Below are 16,341 nucleotides of genomic sequence, written 5' to 3' on the forward strand. Positions count from 1 at the left end.
TTTATAGTTAGTTGCATAGAAGGGCTATGAAGTAAATAGACACATGAATGGATGAGACCACACATACACTGAAGTGTTGAAGTATACTATGGGCAGGATACAAAGATAACTAAGACCTGGTTCTTACTTTCATTAGTTTATAATGAATGGCAACTACATACCCATGTGATTGACGGAGGAGAAACCAAACATTCATTCTTTCTTTCATTTAACCAATCTTTGTAAGATAACTACGATATAGGAAGGATTATCTAGGACATAAACTTTGGTCCCAAGGCATTTACAATCAAATAGGAGGATAGGACCTAGAGGAAGAACTGATGTCAAAGGGAGTGAAAAAGTGGGAACAGAAGTGCAGTGCAGAGGAAAGAGCCTGGATTTGGACTCACAGGACCAGGATTTAGATGCTCCCTCTCTTACAATGTGAATGACCTCCAGCAAATCACTTAATGTCTTTTAACCCTAGATTCCTAGTCTGTAAAATGGAGGGGTAGAATTAAGGATCTCCAAGAGCCCTTCTGGCTTTAGGTCTAAGATCCTTAGTGCCAAAGAGAGAATCCACAATATGAACACACACAATGTGACTTCCTCTGGAAAGAGCTCCTTTCCTTTTAGGGTAGCCCTGAAAGCCTCCACCTTTCTTCCCTTCAGCCTGGATGTAGGCTCTCAGGATAGACTTTTAAAGTTAGTAGGGAAGGGCCTTAGAGGTCATTTAATCCTCTGTCCTCATTTTAAAAATGATCGGTGGGGTGTGGATTGGGGGGCAGGACCTGGAAAGGTCACACAACCATTCTTATGGCAGATCTCCTGACTCCTAGTTCAATGGTTTTTCTGCTACTGACAAGGGCCCTTGTGAAAGCAGGGTCAGTGGGGCCCTCCCCTGCAAAAGACGTGCCCAGATGGCAGGAAAGCACTCATCGTCACTAATAGGTCGCGGCCCAGGCCAAGCAAATCTTTTGTCCCGCTATCGGCGCTCAATCAAACCCTGGCATCAGCAGGGCCCTGGCAGGGGCAGGCTGCCGACAAAGCACTAGCTCTAAAGCCCTGAGGGCTGGGTCATTGTCCCCAGGCCCCAGGCCCTAAGACGGCGCCTCCCCGCCCCTCTATATATTGGGGCGTCCAACTACCTGCACGTCGCACGTCACGGAGGACTCTAGGGGTGCATCTGGGGCTCTAGACAGCTGAAGAAGGAACATGTCGCAGTATTCGGGGAAAGTGAGTACAGACTGGGGAAAACAGGCGTTGTGCTGGGGCTGTGGGTGGGAGAAGGGTGAGAGGAGGGGCAGGAGGGCAAGAGAGGTTAACCTAACTGGGGAGAGAGGGAACGGGGTTGAAACCCAGAAAGTAGGGAATGAGGTTGAGGACTCAGTCACAGGCAACTAGCTGGTTCTTCTGTATTCTGCTCTTGATGCAAATAGAGTGTGTGTGTGTGTGTGTGTGTGTGTGTGTGTTTCAGGAAAAGTTGTGCACACATCAAATTTTTATAAATGGGTCGGATTTTAAATGCTCTAGAGAAGCTCTCTTTTTTCAAAAGGTGAAACCTTTTGAATAGTGAAGAATCCTTCTGCAATATGAACAACCACTCCCAGCCCCCAGTTCATAGTTTCTTAGACTTCTAGCAGGCAGAGCGCCTGGGTGCAGATCCCTCCTCTCCATCAGTTACTGCCTATGTGACCTTGGGCGAGTCACTTAACTTCCTTGGGTCTCATCTTCCTCATCTGTAAGATGAGGGGGCTGGACTAGATGGCCTCCGAAGTGAGGTCCAGTTTTGGTTCTAGGGTTCTATTGGGTCTCTTCGACTTGACCTAGGCCAGGTTTGCTCAGAGGGCTGCAGTGAGAAGAGCCGTTGGACCTAGAGTCAGGACACCTGGCTGCCCTTGCTGGGAAGTCACTTCTCTTCTGGGCTTCAGCAGCATACATTCACCATTTACTTCATTCTTGCACATTTGATTTGCTTGTTGTAGCTTTCTTTGTATCCCCAGAGCTTAGCACAGTGCCTGGGGTATGTAGTGGGTGCTTAATAAATCCTAGTTGACCGACTTACTGACTTTACAATGAGGAGCTGGGATGGGACCAAGATCCCTGTGACCTCTGGATACATGACCCATGCTCATTTCTCTACCTTGCCTTGTCCTTCCAGCTTCTACTTTCAACTTCCTCCTCCCCTTTCCTTTTCTTCCTCCCTTTCCTTTCCAAGTCATTGATCACTGTGCAGGCAGCTTCAACACACAGACATGAAACAAGTCAGAGCTGGAAAGGATCTCAGAAGTCATCAAGTCAAAGATTTTAAGAAACGCAAAAGCCCTCTGGTCTAACTCCAGACCCAAACAGGAATCTCTCACACACACAACAGCTCTAACTCGAGCTATCCAGGCTTATTCTAGAGGATCCTAGTGAAAGGGAACCACTTCTCTTCCAAAGCAGACCACTCTACTACTGGATCATTCAAACTGTCAGGAATTTTTTTTTATATGAGTTGATAGTGTAAGGTGCATGTTCAGGTTTGAAAGGGTTTGCATCCCCTTAAAAAAAGTAAAATAAAATAAAAACCACCAATGAATAGAGTCCAAGAAAATGCCTGGCCTATCAAAGAAAGACAGTTTGGGCCTCACAAAAGAAGCCCTTTCTGAGGCTATACTTTCCAGTGTAATGGACCAGTGGATCACACCGAGTACTCTTCTATGCATTACCAAAATTCTATGGATTTGCCTTAACTGTGAATTTATATTAGGCAGATTCTATGACTTTAAGATATACTGCTATGCATCTTTTTATTGAGGAGGACAGGACAGAATCTCAAAATGATAACAGCCTCTACTTCTGCCTAGTGCTTTACCATTTACAAAGCACATTCCTCACAGCCCATTAGAATGTAAGCTCCATGGAGGCAGCTAGATGGTGCAGTGAGTAGAGCACCAGCCCTGGAGTCAGGAGGACTTGAGTTCAAATGTGGCCTCAGACACTTACTAGCTGTGTGACCTTGGGCAAATCACTTAACTCCAATTGCCCTGCCTTCCCCCCTCCAAAAAAAAAAAAAAGAAGTTTGACACAATAATACAAGAAATAATTAAAGAAAGTTAAAAAAAATTTAAAAAAGAATGTAAGCCCCTTAAGGGCAGGCACTCTATCATTTTAGATTCAATTCAACAAACACAAACATACACACACACACACACACACACACAGCCTACTATGTACAAGGCACTGTGCTAGTTACTAGGCATACAAAACAAAAAGAAGTCTCTTCCCCACTGTTTCCCTCCTATCACTACTAGTGTCTTTTTTCTGGGATGACCTTATCCTTTTATATGTCTTGTATGTATATAATTGTTCACACATATTCTCCTCCATTACATATGAGCTAGGGCTATGGGACCCTAATCACTCAAACTCTGCCTCAATTTCCTCAGTTGTAAAATGGGGATAATAATAGCCCCTACCTCCCAGGGTTGTTGTGAGGATGAGATGAAAGAATGAGCATAAAGTACATAGCACGTGCCATCCTTGGCACATAGTAGGTACTTAATAAATATGTGCTCTCCTCTCCCTTTTATCATTTCTAGATATATAGAAGATATTATGATCCTCCCTTAGTACCTTCCCCAGTTACTTTCTTTGTATGAAGTTTGTATGCACTCATCTTGTTGTTGACCTCCAATAGAATGTAAGTTCCTCGAGGGCAAGGGATAGTTCTGCCTCGATAAGTACTTATTGAAATGAATATACCCCAATTCCTTAAGCTATTCCTCAACTGACCGGCACCCATTTTTGCTTATTTTTTTTCTGTACCACAGGAAATGCTGCTAAAAATATTTTGGTCTGTATGGGACCTTCTATCTTTGACTTTCTTGGGGCATATGTCTAGAAGTAAAAAGTAGCATGTCTGTGCCAAAGAATATGAGCAGTCGATTAACTTTTCTTATATAATTTAAAATTGTTGGCATCAGAATACAGGGGAAGACATGGATTGTATATTCAGAGGATCTGGTTTCAAATCCAAACTTTGATGTTTACTATGTGATCTTGCACAAGACACTGCCTCTTTCTTTGCCTTAGTTTCTCTCTCTGTAAAATGAGGGACTTGGACTAATTGACCTCTGAGGTCACTTCCAGCTCTAAATTTAGGATTCTACGTTTTTTAAAATGCTTGCAATAATTCATAGCTCCACCAAGTGTATTAGTCTACCCGACTTCTTGAAACCCCTCTAATATTGACTGTTTCTATCTTTTGTCATTTTCTCCTAATTTTCTACATATAAGGTAAAACCTTCAGGTTGTTTTCATTTGTACTTCTCTGATTAATAATGATTTGTGTCAATTGTTGGTCTATGTCTTGGTTTTTTATATTCTATTTTTAAGAACTTTTTATTCATATTCTTTAAACTGATCTATTGGGGAGAAAATTCTTTGCTTCCATTGCCTAATCTGACCCATTTCCCATCAAATCCTCAGATAATTTTCTATGAGGGCAAGTACTTCACTGGTCGGAAGCTGGAGGTCTGTGGGGACTGTGACAACTTCCAGGACCGAGGCTTCATGAACAGGGTCAACTCTATCCGAGTTGAGAGTGGTGCCTGGATTTGCTTTGACCACCCAGACTTCCGAGGACAGCAGTTCATCCTGGAACGTGGCGAGTACCCTGACTTCTATCGCTGGAATGGCCACAATGACCACATGGGCTCCTGTCGGCCAGTAGGAATGGTGAGTGCCTGTCCCAGCTTTGGGAGTATGGCTTCCTAAGCCAAAAGGTCTTAGCAGCAGTACGTCCATTATGATTTCCCAATCCTGTGGTGGAAGATGATGTCTGGCCTGGCTAGGGTCTTCTCATTTAAATGAACCGCCATCTCACACGCTATCCAGCTGTGTGTCTTGTGTCCTTGGAGTGGGAACAAGAGGATTCGCCTAGCTGAGTGACCATGAGTTCACATTGTCCGAAGGTACCTCTGTATGTCGGATCCTATTTTGACCTGAAGCTGCTGCAAAGTCAGCAGCACTTTGGCAACTCAAATGGTTAAAAATGATTTCCCAGCATCTCAGCAAGGCCATCGCTGGTGGAGAAAGGAATTAAAATTGTTGGCAACGAAGTCAGCATAATGCTATTTATATGAAAAATATACTAGGTATTTTGTGAATGCTGTTTTCACAAAAAATATCCATGGGGCCAACTTGCATCACAGATTCATGTGCAGCCGAAGTCCAGAGTTTCCCAAAGGAATTTATTATAACTAACACTGAAGGACCCTTGGGGCCAGGATATTGGAACAATGTTCTCTCTTTTTCCTCTGGACATGCACATTATCTTACAAGGATATGCTTTTCCTGCTCCAAGTGAATGGTGATGCAAATCCCACCAGTGGCTTCAGAAAAAAAAAAAAAGACGTTTCTTTATTGTCTATTTTATATTTTTGGCTTCACGTTTAAATAAAAGCTTTCTATTCCCTTTTCAAATTTAACCAATTCTGGGCCCAGTATATTGGGTGGCATGTGGCCTCCTTGGGAAAGTGTGAAGGGCCAACAATAATAATTCACATTTTACTTCATTCTGATCTTTGCAAAACTCTTTCATCACAAAAGCCTGGTGAGGTCACTATTACGATGATAATAACGGTGGTGCTGGTGGTGGTGACCAGGATGGACTTGATCTATACCAAAAAAAAAAGAGAACATTTTTATATTCGAAGTGGAACAGAAAAAAGAAGATTATGTGTTAAGCTTGTATATTTTGCTAGTGAGGAAACTAAGTCCCAGAGAGATTGTGACTTAGCTATATAGATAGAAAGAATCAGAGTCTCTTGACTCCAAGTTGTGTAACTGGGGTGTGTGAGTGTGTTTGTGTGTCTGTGTGTCTGTGTGTGTGCGTGTGCATGTGAGTACCACATAATATAATAGACAGCTGCCTTGATTAAGAGTTGAGAGGCCTGGGTTCTAGTCCTGTTTCTGGTACTCATTTGCTGTGCAGTAATGACGATGATGGTAGCTAATATTTACATAGCACTGTGTGCCAGGCACTGTGTGAGGTAAGCGCTTGACACTTAGGATCTCCATTGACCCTCACAACAACCCTGGGAGGTTGGGGCTATTACCATCCCCATTTTTACAGATGAGGAAGCTGAGGCAAACAGAGGTTAAGTGTGCAGTCTTGGGTAGGTCACTGAGCCTCTCTTACCTTCAGTTTTTCCATCTGTAAAGACTAGGGATAGTTCTCTGGGGGCACCAGTGGGTGCTATAAGGAACAAAGGAGATAATATATACGAAAACACTTTGAAAAAACTAAAAGACCAGAACGGGTTCTTAATAATATCGCCACCTTTGCCCTTTTTAAAGCACATTTCTCTCTCCTGAAGGCTCCTATCACACTTGGTTTACTGGTAGCAGTATGTGGTGAAAAAGAGCCTTAGAATGAAAGATGGGTTCGTGTTCTAATCCCAGCTCTGTCACTGACAAGGTCACTGTATGACCCTGGGCAAGTCGTCTATCCTCTCTGGGCCTTATTTTCCCCATCTATCAAATAAAGGAGTTAAACTAGATCGTCTTTAAGGTCTTTTACAGCTCTGACATTCCGCTCGCTCACTGCTTAGGTTCTTGGTTGGGAAGGGAGGCACAAAAGCAAAACCAAACCCGGTAACTCAGCTATTTCTTTCTTATCCTCTTTTCTTCCACAAATCCTTCTGACCTTGGAGCATGGGGAACACTACCGCCTGGAAATCTTTGAGGGTTGCAACTTCACAGGTCAGTGCATGGAGTTTACGGAAGACTGCCCCTTCCTTCAGAGCCAGGGCTGGGCCAAGAACTGCGTCAATGCCGTCAAGGTGTACGGGGATGGAGCGTGAGTAACGAGGCTGAAAGAGGGGCTTGACGTCTGATTATTGCTTTAGCGGCTCCTACTGTGTTTGGGGGTAGATGAGGATCTTTGTGGCACGGGTTCCCAAGCTGGGTAAAGAGCTTGTCCTGCTCATAGGACTTGAAGGGCACTCCTGGGCATTATTTTCCTTTGTTTGGATCACTTGGATGGAGGTTGGGCGAAATCACCTCTTAATTTTCATTAACCTTGAATGGAAATTTAGAATTACCTTCAATTATGAATGTAGGCAACAAATGTTATTTTGAGAAGGCTTTACCAGACTGTGTGAGGGTTTCATGGGACAAATAACAAGAACCCTTCTCTTAGAAGGAAGATAATATATTGGATATTGTGTGCGTCAGGTTGGGGGGTGGGACCCTGAAGGAGGTATTTCAGATCCCAGAAGTTCTCAGTTCCTCATTGTGCCAGATGACCAGGTTGGAATATGTCAGAGGAATGTGTGTCCAAAAGTCTCTGTACCATGGCTGAGCAAGGCGGCAGCTTCTCTTGGGTCTCCCTGTCCAGCAAAAGTTAACGGGCAAGGGAGCCCCTCTCCATACTCAGAGGGAGTCACAAAAAGATAAAGTGTTGTGTGTGCCGGTGGGGGAAGGAAGGACTGGATACTGTTGAGTGTGCTAAGGGATGACTTGCTTTCTGGAGGCAACATAGCTCATCTTGACCATAGAAGAGATAGAAAGAGAAGGAGAGAGAGAGAGGGAGAGAAAGAGAGAGACTTTATTGAGTGCTTGCTCTGTGCCAGGTACTGTGCTACGAACTAAATATAAATACGAGCAAGGAAAACAGTTCCTGTCCTCAAGGAGCTGACATTCTAACAGGGAAATACAATATGTAAAGGGGAAACAGGAAGTGAGGGAAGGAAAGGGCACAGCACATAGCTGAGAGCAGGCCAAAAGGTAGGAAAAGGTCCCTGGCAATTTAAGGAATAAGAAAAGTAAGAATCTGGCTAGGGAGGGATGAAGGAGGGAGCAAAGAGGGCTTCCTAGGCATAGAGGGCATCCTGGACATTGGCCTTGGTCAATGCCTTGGAAGCTTTAAGTGGAGTTAGGGGATTTTCTTCTGTACTCTGTCCTGGGCTCCTGCACCATTCCTATATGTGTGGCCATCCTGCCTAGAAAATGTCTACCCAGTCAGCCTATGTGCCAAAATGCCTGAAATTCTGCTGTTAGAAAGCCATTCCTTTGGTTTAGACATTTCCTATAAAAATGTGTGCCCTTGAAATCAGAACATATTAAGCTGATGTCAGTCATCAATACCTTAGTGTAATTTGTCCTTCTAACTCAATGGAACATCTACAACTTGTAATACCAATGGAAGCGGTGTGGGGGAGGAAGGGATTAGCAGCTAGGTAGCATGATGGATAGAGTACTGGATTTAGCAACTGGAAGACTTGAGCTTAAATCTTGCCTCCAACGCTTACTTATCTCTGTAACCCTGAGAAAGTCATCGGACCTCTCTCAGCCTCGATTTCTTCATCTGTAAAATGTGGATAATAATAGCTCCTGCTTCACAGGGCTGTTGAGAGAATCAAGTGAGATAACATGAGGAAAGCACTTCACAAACCTTAATGAGCTGGCTGTTATTATTGTATCGCTTCATTGGCTTAGGGAAGTTATCGAGGGCTGCCAATATCTAGGAAAACCTGTGTGCCCTGGTAGGATGTTAAAAATGGCAGGAAAGAGAACTCCCCGGTCACCAAGGGGATGCCCATCCACGCTTTCTTTATCTTGTCAAGTCTAAGGAATTTCCCGATGGCAAACCGCTCTCACCACATGAATGGGTGATGACCTGTCTGCACTACCACCTGGGAGAAATACCTTCCTAGACCCACTTTGAAGCCCAAGAGGAAAGGAAAGAATGGAAGCGGGTTCTGAGGCTGAGTGTGGAGTGATGGTTTGAATCGTGGATAATAATAATAGAGCTCAAAAGGACCTAAGAGGTCATTTAACCCAAGCCCTTCATTGTACAGATGAGGGAAATCACACCCACAGAGATGAAGTGAGCTGCCCAAAGTCACTGGTTTAGGGGCAGAGCTGGGATAACAATTTGGATCTAGGGTTTTTCAATCCAGTGTTCTTGTTGGGGAAAGCAAGAGGTGACTCTGGACCAGGGATTCTGAATTCTAGACCGGCCACTCAAAAATATTGAGTATGACTTCTAATAGTCATATTAAATATTAAATTAAATATACTTTGCTTTGAGTGTTATCCAACCAAGATAAGTCCCAAATCAGAGTTTGTATGTCAGAGCTAAAAGGAACGTTAGAGGTCATTAAGTCCAACCACTCATTTTTTCAGGTGTAGAAATTGAGGCTTAGAGGGAGGACATGATATGTCCAAAGCCACATGATTGGGAAGTGGCCAGGATCTGAGCCCAGCCTCCTGACTCTCCTTGAACTGTCTTTCCTTATGAATTTTAGGAAAGCATTTGAAAAAAAAAATCTCATAATATCTTTGTGGACGGGATGGAGAAACACGCGCAGGGATCTAGCCAGAAGGCCAAATCCAGCCTGTGGCCTGTCTTTTGTATGGTCCACTAGCTAAGAATGGTTTTTACATTTTAAAATACAACACTGTATTTTAAAATGACAGAACCATTCTTAGCTCTGAGGTGTACAACAACCAAAAAAAAAAAAGGTATGACAGTGCCTGTAGGCCATACCTGACCTGTCACCTCTACATTACAGTATAATGAGGTAGTTATGGCTGGGTGAATGAACAGACTGAAAGAATATTGATCAATGGATGAAAGTCCATTTTAGGGCAGCTAGGTGGTAGAGTGCTGGGCCTGGAGTCAGGAAGACCTCAGTTCAAATTCAGCCTCAGACATTCAGGAAGACCTCAGTTCAAATTCAGCCTCAGACATTTACAAGCAGTGACCCATGGCAAATCCCTTCAGTCCTGTTTGCCTTAGTTTCCTCACCTGTAAAATAATAGTACCTACCTTTCAGGATCGTTGTGAAAATCAGATAAGATAATAGTTATAAAGTCCTTAGTGCAGTGCCTGGCACATAGAAAGCATTACATAAATATAATATATAAATATATAATATTAAATATATGTATGAATATAAATATATAAATATAATATATAAATATATAATATGTGTATGAATATAAATATATAAATATAATATATACTTTTATATTATATGTAAACGTAATATATAATATACAAATAACACTATATAATATGTTATTATTAGCTAGTTTTAAAGTCAGTATCTTGTGGAATGCCATAACGTTCTGTGCTTGGCCCTCCTCTGTTAATTATTTTTATTATTAATCAATGATGTAGATGTAGATATAGATAGCATGTTTACTGAATTTATTGATAATATAAAGTTGGAATGGATAACTAATGATTGAATGTCAGCATCTGGATCCCAAAAGGCCTGAACTGATTATGATAATGTGCTAAATCTAATATAATGAAAATCAGTAGGGAAAAATGTAAAGTACCACACTTAGGTTCAAAAAACCAACTTCGAAAGTGCAGGATAAGGTGGAAACGGTTAGCTAGATAATAGTTTCTAAGAAAAAAATGAGGAATTTTAGTGACCTACAAGTTCAGCGAGTCAGCAGTATGATGTAGCTACTCAAAAAGCTAACATGATGTTCATGGAATGAGAGTATTCTGAAGAAGAGATATGATAATCCCACTGCATTCAGCATGGGTCAGACCACATAGGGAGTATTGTGTTCAGGTCTTCATGGGAAGAATGGTAGAAGGAATCAGGAATATTTAGTTGGGAACACAGAAGTTTTAGGAAGGCTAAGACGTGATAACTGCTTTCAAGTGTTTGAGAGGCTTTCCTAGGAAGGAGGGATTAGACTTGGTATGTGTAGCCCCAGAAGGCAGTACCAAGACCAGTGGGTGGGTGGTACAGAGAGGCAGATTTGGGTTCAATATAAGAATGAACTTAGAGGTTACTTGAAAATGGAATGGGTCATCTTGTTAGGTAATGTTAGGTAATATTCAATCAGAAGCAAGACACTCATCTGTTGGAGATGCTATAGTATATGATAGCTAGACTAAGTGGTCTCTTAGGTCCCTTCTTTAAATAGATCTAATGATTCTAAGGAATAGTATTACCATTTGATCAGGGCGAGGCAATGATGTCTCCACCCTAAATCCTCTCTTCCCTTTCCAATCCTTCCATCAAAGTTTGGAACAATGCGCTCAGCAGTGGTACTCCCCTTACTCCTGAATTAGATGACCCCAAGACCTGACCCCATAGAAAAGCTATTTGGGAGGGAGTCCATTTATTTCTTAATATAAGATTTAACACCTCCCCCAAAGAAATTGGACCCATTGTTCAAATTAGCAGACTTCTGAGGGGATTTTAATTGCAACAACAAGGAGAAGGGCTGGGTGGAATAGGAGCAAAGAAAAAGAGTGCCCACATGCTCAACAAACCTTTACACTTGGCCTTGTGTCAAACTGACTTCATGCTGTGCACCGTATCTCATGTCCTTGAATTCAGTGTGAGTTGAAGGAATAGACTGGGTTCTCCCTGTCTCTTTGCCTGCCTTCCTCCCTCACTCTGTTTCTCCCTTTGTTTTCTTTTCTCTATATCCCTCTGCCTCAGTTTCTCCTTCTCTGTGTTTCTTTCTTTTAGTCTTTCTTTGTCTTTCAGAAGCTATTTCTCTTTCTCTGCCTCTGTTTCTGGATCTCTCTTCTCTCTTCCTCCCCACGGGGTAGCCTATACCTAGAGAGGACTCGAATTGTTTAATTTTCTAATCAGCTGAGCAGTGTTTTTTATAGTTAATTTATTTATTTTTAGTTTTCAACATTTACTTCCATAAGTTTTAAATTTTTACCCCTCCCACCCCAAGACGGCCTGCAATCTGATAGAGGCTCTACGCAGACATTCCTATTAAACATATTTTCACATTAGTCATGTTGTATAGAAGAATGATAACGAATGGGAGAAACCATGAGAAAGAAAAAACAAAACAAAAAAAGAAAATAGTCTTCTTCTGAGCAATGTCTTTTAAAAGCCACCTCTATCACCCAGCCCTATACAGAAAGCAACTTGAGATTTCCCCATTGACTGACTGAGTGAGACACCAAGGAATGATGTAGAAATAAATGGATTAAAATTTATTCAAATAAAAAAAGCTCTCAAAACTTGGCACAGAATGAGAAAGGGTCAATCTGGAAAAAGCTGTCCCACAGGGTAAGCCCCGGAAGAGGGGGGGGTGGGGGGCTCTCGGATGCCAGGGATTTTTTTCCCCTCTGGAACAACAGCAATGAATTCCAGGAATGACATCCCAGAAGGCTAGACTCCTGGGAGAGCTCAGTATGGGAAGTGCTCTGCTCTGGCAAACACTTTTGCTAGCCATTCTTTCCCTAAACTATCCCCTGGGATAGAGCTCTGGAGGACTCTATGCTGGTGGGTAACTGGGGGAGTTACCAAGATCCAAACTAAGAAATGGTCATAGCAGGACATACCCTTAACAGCTTCTTCTTTTCTGATGAAGTTCTGGGGAGGATGACCAGAGCAGCCTTGGGGAGGGGCCGGGGAGCGGGCTAGAGGTAGTGCGGAGCCAGGCTGCCCAGCCTGGCTTGCCCCAGGCTTCCCGAAGCCCAGGTGCTGCTATCTCTTCACCAGCAGGGTCCTGCTTTAGGGAGGCTGGTTTTCCTTCCCCCGAGTTCCCTTTATCTTCTTCCAATCTCCTCTCTCTCCATCCTCCTTACTCTCTCTTCTCTCACCCTTCCCCCAACCTCTCTCTTTTCCTTCACTTCCCCCCTAAATCATAACGTTATTTGTAGTTGGAAGGGGGTGGGGAAGAGGAGGGAGAATTTGGTTCCTTCAGGTTCCAGCCCTGTTCTCAATGCACTTCATTATCGGTCTATGGAAATCTTGAGTACCATGCTCTGTCTCAGGGCACTGCTTTAGACATTCCCACACTTAAGCCCCATTGGTTCACTGCGGGGGAGAAGGGGATAAAAGTGAGTCCTTTGGGGGTCACCCAAAGCCTGTGGTCGTGGGTGGACTTAGGGCTTATGGAAATGAGATGATTGCTCTGGCTTAAGGCCGGGGAACGCAGCCAACTCAGTGTGAACTCTCCCCACACTGGAGCCCTCTGGCTATTCCTTGCATGCGCTCTCTCTCTCTCTCTCTCTCTCTCTCTCTCTCTCTCTCTCTCTCTCTCTCTCTCTCTCCCTCCCTCCCCCTCCCTTCCCTCTCTCTCGCTCTCTCTCTCTCTCTCTCTCTCTCTCTCCCCTCTCTCTCCCCCCTTCTCTCTCTCCCCTCTCTTTCCTTCTCTCTCTCCCTCTCCCCTTCTCTCTCTCCCTTTCTCTCTTTCTCTCTCTCTTTCCCTTCCTCCCCTTTCTCCTCTCCTCTCCTCTATTTCCCCTTTCCCCTTTTTCTTCCTTTCTCACATCTCTTCTTACAGATGTCTGAGTTGAGGAGGGCAGTAATGCCCAAGAGAGTAAATGTAAGGTGAGGAGGAAAAAGCCTCCATTACTTTTCTGTCACCATAGGCAGCCTCCTCAGGGCCAATATTCTTGGCTTCTTGTCCCTGGTGGCTTGGAAGATAAACCGAGTGAGACTGGATTTGACTGGAGGAGTAAGTATTGCATGGAAGCAGTCAAAGAAAGAAAAGTTAAGGAAATTTAGATTCTGTTACCATCTTTCATAGACATTCCAAACTCATCTCCTCAATCCTGGACAGCTTGTCATAGAGAAGAAAGGGATTGCAGAGCTAAGAGTGAGAAAACTTGGGTTTTACTCTAGGTTTAGACCATTCATTAGCTGTGTGACCTTGGGCAAGTCATTTTCTGTTTCTGCATGTGAAAGTGAGAAGGTTGGACTATATAGCCTCTAAGGTTATTCCAATTATAGGAGTCCATGTCCTTTGGGGAATAAAAGATGGTACCTACTGTTTATCCAAGTGCCAAAAGTATTTGGGAGTTAGTAGAACAGAGTCAGTGAGTATGTGTGAGAGTGAGACATAGAAAAGAGGAATAAACTAAAGAGTTACATAGTGTGATAACTGGGAAGAACCTTAGAAATCACCCATTCCTAATTCACCCCCTATAGACACGTTTTATAGGAAAGAACACTGAGGCCCGAGTGGGTAAGTGACATGGCCCAGGAGGTGGGTGATGAGACAGAGTCAGCAAGTAGACAAGGTCAATATTTATTGCCTCCACCCCATTCTCTTCTGGTACCACCCCAAGGTACCTAATACCCTCACTATCACTCTAGTGACTGGTTAGAGCTTCCTTCCCTGTGTTGGCCTGTGGGACCTAGACAGTATGTTATTCTTCAAGAGACCTTCTCTTTTTTCTCCCTCCATCAAAACTTATTGTGTTCCCTTTCCTCAAGGCACTGCCATCTATATTGAGGTATAATGTCCTAATTAGAGAAAATGACTCTCTGCTCTTGTTAGCTAATGTTCTCCCAGAAAACCAAGTAACATTAAAGAGAGTGAGAATTTGGGACAGCTCAAAAGAATGTTGAAATCACTCTACAGATGTGGCTAGCCTCCCACATAATTAGGTACCCAGATGTGTGGTATAGGCACCAAGAGATATGGAAATCCAGGAAGGAAACAGATTAAAGAAAAGCTAGAGAAATCAAGGGTGAGTGTGTGAAAGTCCCAGGAGTAGGGAGTACCAGATTCCTCTCCTGAGTCTCAGATGACTTAGGGGATGGGACAGACAGTGTGCCTAAAATGGCAACCTTTGGGTTTCCTAGGCAAACGACCCTAGAAGGGATAAGAATCATGGTACAGTGAAAAGACAATGGATTTGGGGTCAGAGGTGCCAGGTTCAAATCTCATCTCTGCAATTTACTACCTGTATGCCTTTGGGCACATCATCTCACTTCTCTGGGTCCAAATTTCTTCATTTGCCAAATTAAAGGGTTGGATTTAATGCCCCCTAATGTCTTTTTTTAGCATGAGATTTGGGATCTTAAAATTCCATCTTTCCCAATCCTGATCTGGGTCCTGTCGGTCTAGAATTTTTCAGGTGGCACTGTACAGAGTCACAAAAGGAGAACCAAGTAGGACAAAAGAATGCGGAGAAATGATTTCCAGGCTACAACCACCCTCTTGTCTGTACCCTCCTGTGCCCTGATCCTTCCACCTCAGTAGAGACTCTGCAGGAGCTTTTTACCCATTAAGAGTGACCCCCTGCCTTGAGGCTAAGGTTCTTAGTTTTCTCTTTTTCTCAAATTTCCCCTCCTTCCACCACCCACACTTGTTTCCTTTGTCCTAGGTGGGTGCTTTATGAAGAACCAAACTACCGGGGTCACATGTATGTGGTGGAGAGGGGCGATTACCGAAGCTTCAACGACTGGCAGGCCCACAGCGCCAATGTTCAGTCTCTTCGAAAAGTTGTCAACTTCTTCTAACTTGGCCCAATGCTTCTGCTACCATCTTGGATGGATAGATCTCCAAGGGAACACCGGGGAAGTGACCTGTTCTCTCCAAGCCAACACTCTCAGGAGACAATGGGGAATAAAAACTAAACAACTTAATTGGGGTTTCTGAGAGTTTTTCTCTTCTGGGGAATGGAATCCTTCTTTGAGTGTAGGGGAGGTGTAACCTGGCTCCTAGACAGGCTATGCTATCTTACCCTTTGGGTAATTGGAGGCTCCTCTCTTCCCTGTCTCAACTGTTTCTCCTCCTTTGCCCTAGGTGGTCAATCTCAGGCATCTCTCACTCCTGGGAAGTCTTCTTCCATTGAATTCCAGTTTCTTCTATATCCTTAGCTCTGCTCTGTGTCCTGGGAGCTGCTGAGAATCACCTGGGAGAAGAATGGGCTCAATTCTTAGTTTCTAGTCCTCCAGTGAGGTGACTGACATTGCAGTTGGGTCCCTTGATATAGATGCAGGACTGGGAATCAATCAATGAACAAGCATTTATTAAGTGCCTACTGTGTGCCAGCCAATGTGGGTACAAAGATAATGAATGAAACAATCCTTACTCTCAAGGCACTTACATTCTAATAGAGAGACAAGAACATATATAAGCATACACAAAACAAATATAAAAAGAATAAACCCAGAGAAATCCAAAGCCATTAGATACAAGGTAGGGAGGAAAGGTACCAGAAGTTGGGGGATCAGCTTCATGTAGAAGGTCCTTGAAGGAAAGAGCGGGAGAGAGCACTCTGGATTCCTAGAAGGGCCCTTAGAAAACATCTAGGTCTAGACAGAAGCAGAAAGCAGAGAGCATTGAATTTAGAATCAAAAGACCTGAGTTCAAATTCTTACTCTACTTTTTACTATTCTGAATCCCTCTGGGCCTCAGTATTCACATCGATAAAATAAAAGGGTTAAACCAGATAAGGAATTCTTAATTTTTTGTGTGTCACAGATGCCTTTGGCTGTCTGGGGATATATGAGTTATATTTTTAAATACGTGTGTAATAAGCATTACTCTGGCCTGAGAGCCTGGTGTGTTACATTTAACCTCTTCTCTGGGATTCTCTGGTACCTATAAAGGGAATTTAGGGGGTAT

The 16,341-nt window shown here is 43.3% G+C and overlaps 1 protein-coding gene across 1 annotated transcript; it reads left to right on the forward strand.

Moving 5' to 3' along the window:
* The first annotated feature begins 1,194 nt into the window (after positions 1 to 1,194).
* On the forward strand, positions 1,195 to 15,230 carry CRYGN (crystallin gamma N). The gene is made up of 4 exons (XM_036758517.1): positions 1,195 to 1,215; positions 4,453 to 4,701; positions 6,681 to 6,826; positions 15,095 to 15,230. Exons 1-4 carry the CDS (start codon positions 1,195 to 1,197, stop codon positions 15,228 to 15,230), a joined length of 552 nt encoding a protein of 183 aa, XP_036614412.1.
* Positions 15,231 to 16,341: the final 1,111 nt, after the last annotated feature.

The sequence above is a fragment of the Trichosurus vulpecula genome, chromosome 5 (genome assembly GCF_011100635.1).
Source record: "Trichosurus vulpecula isolate mTriVul1 chromosome 5, mTriVul1.pri, whole genome shotgun sequence".
NCBI lineage: Eukaryota > Metazoa > Chordata > Mammalia > Diprotodontia > Phalangeridae > Trichosurus > Trichosurus vulpecula.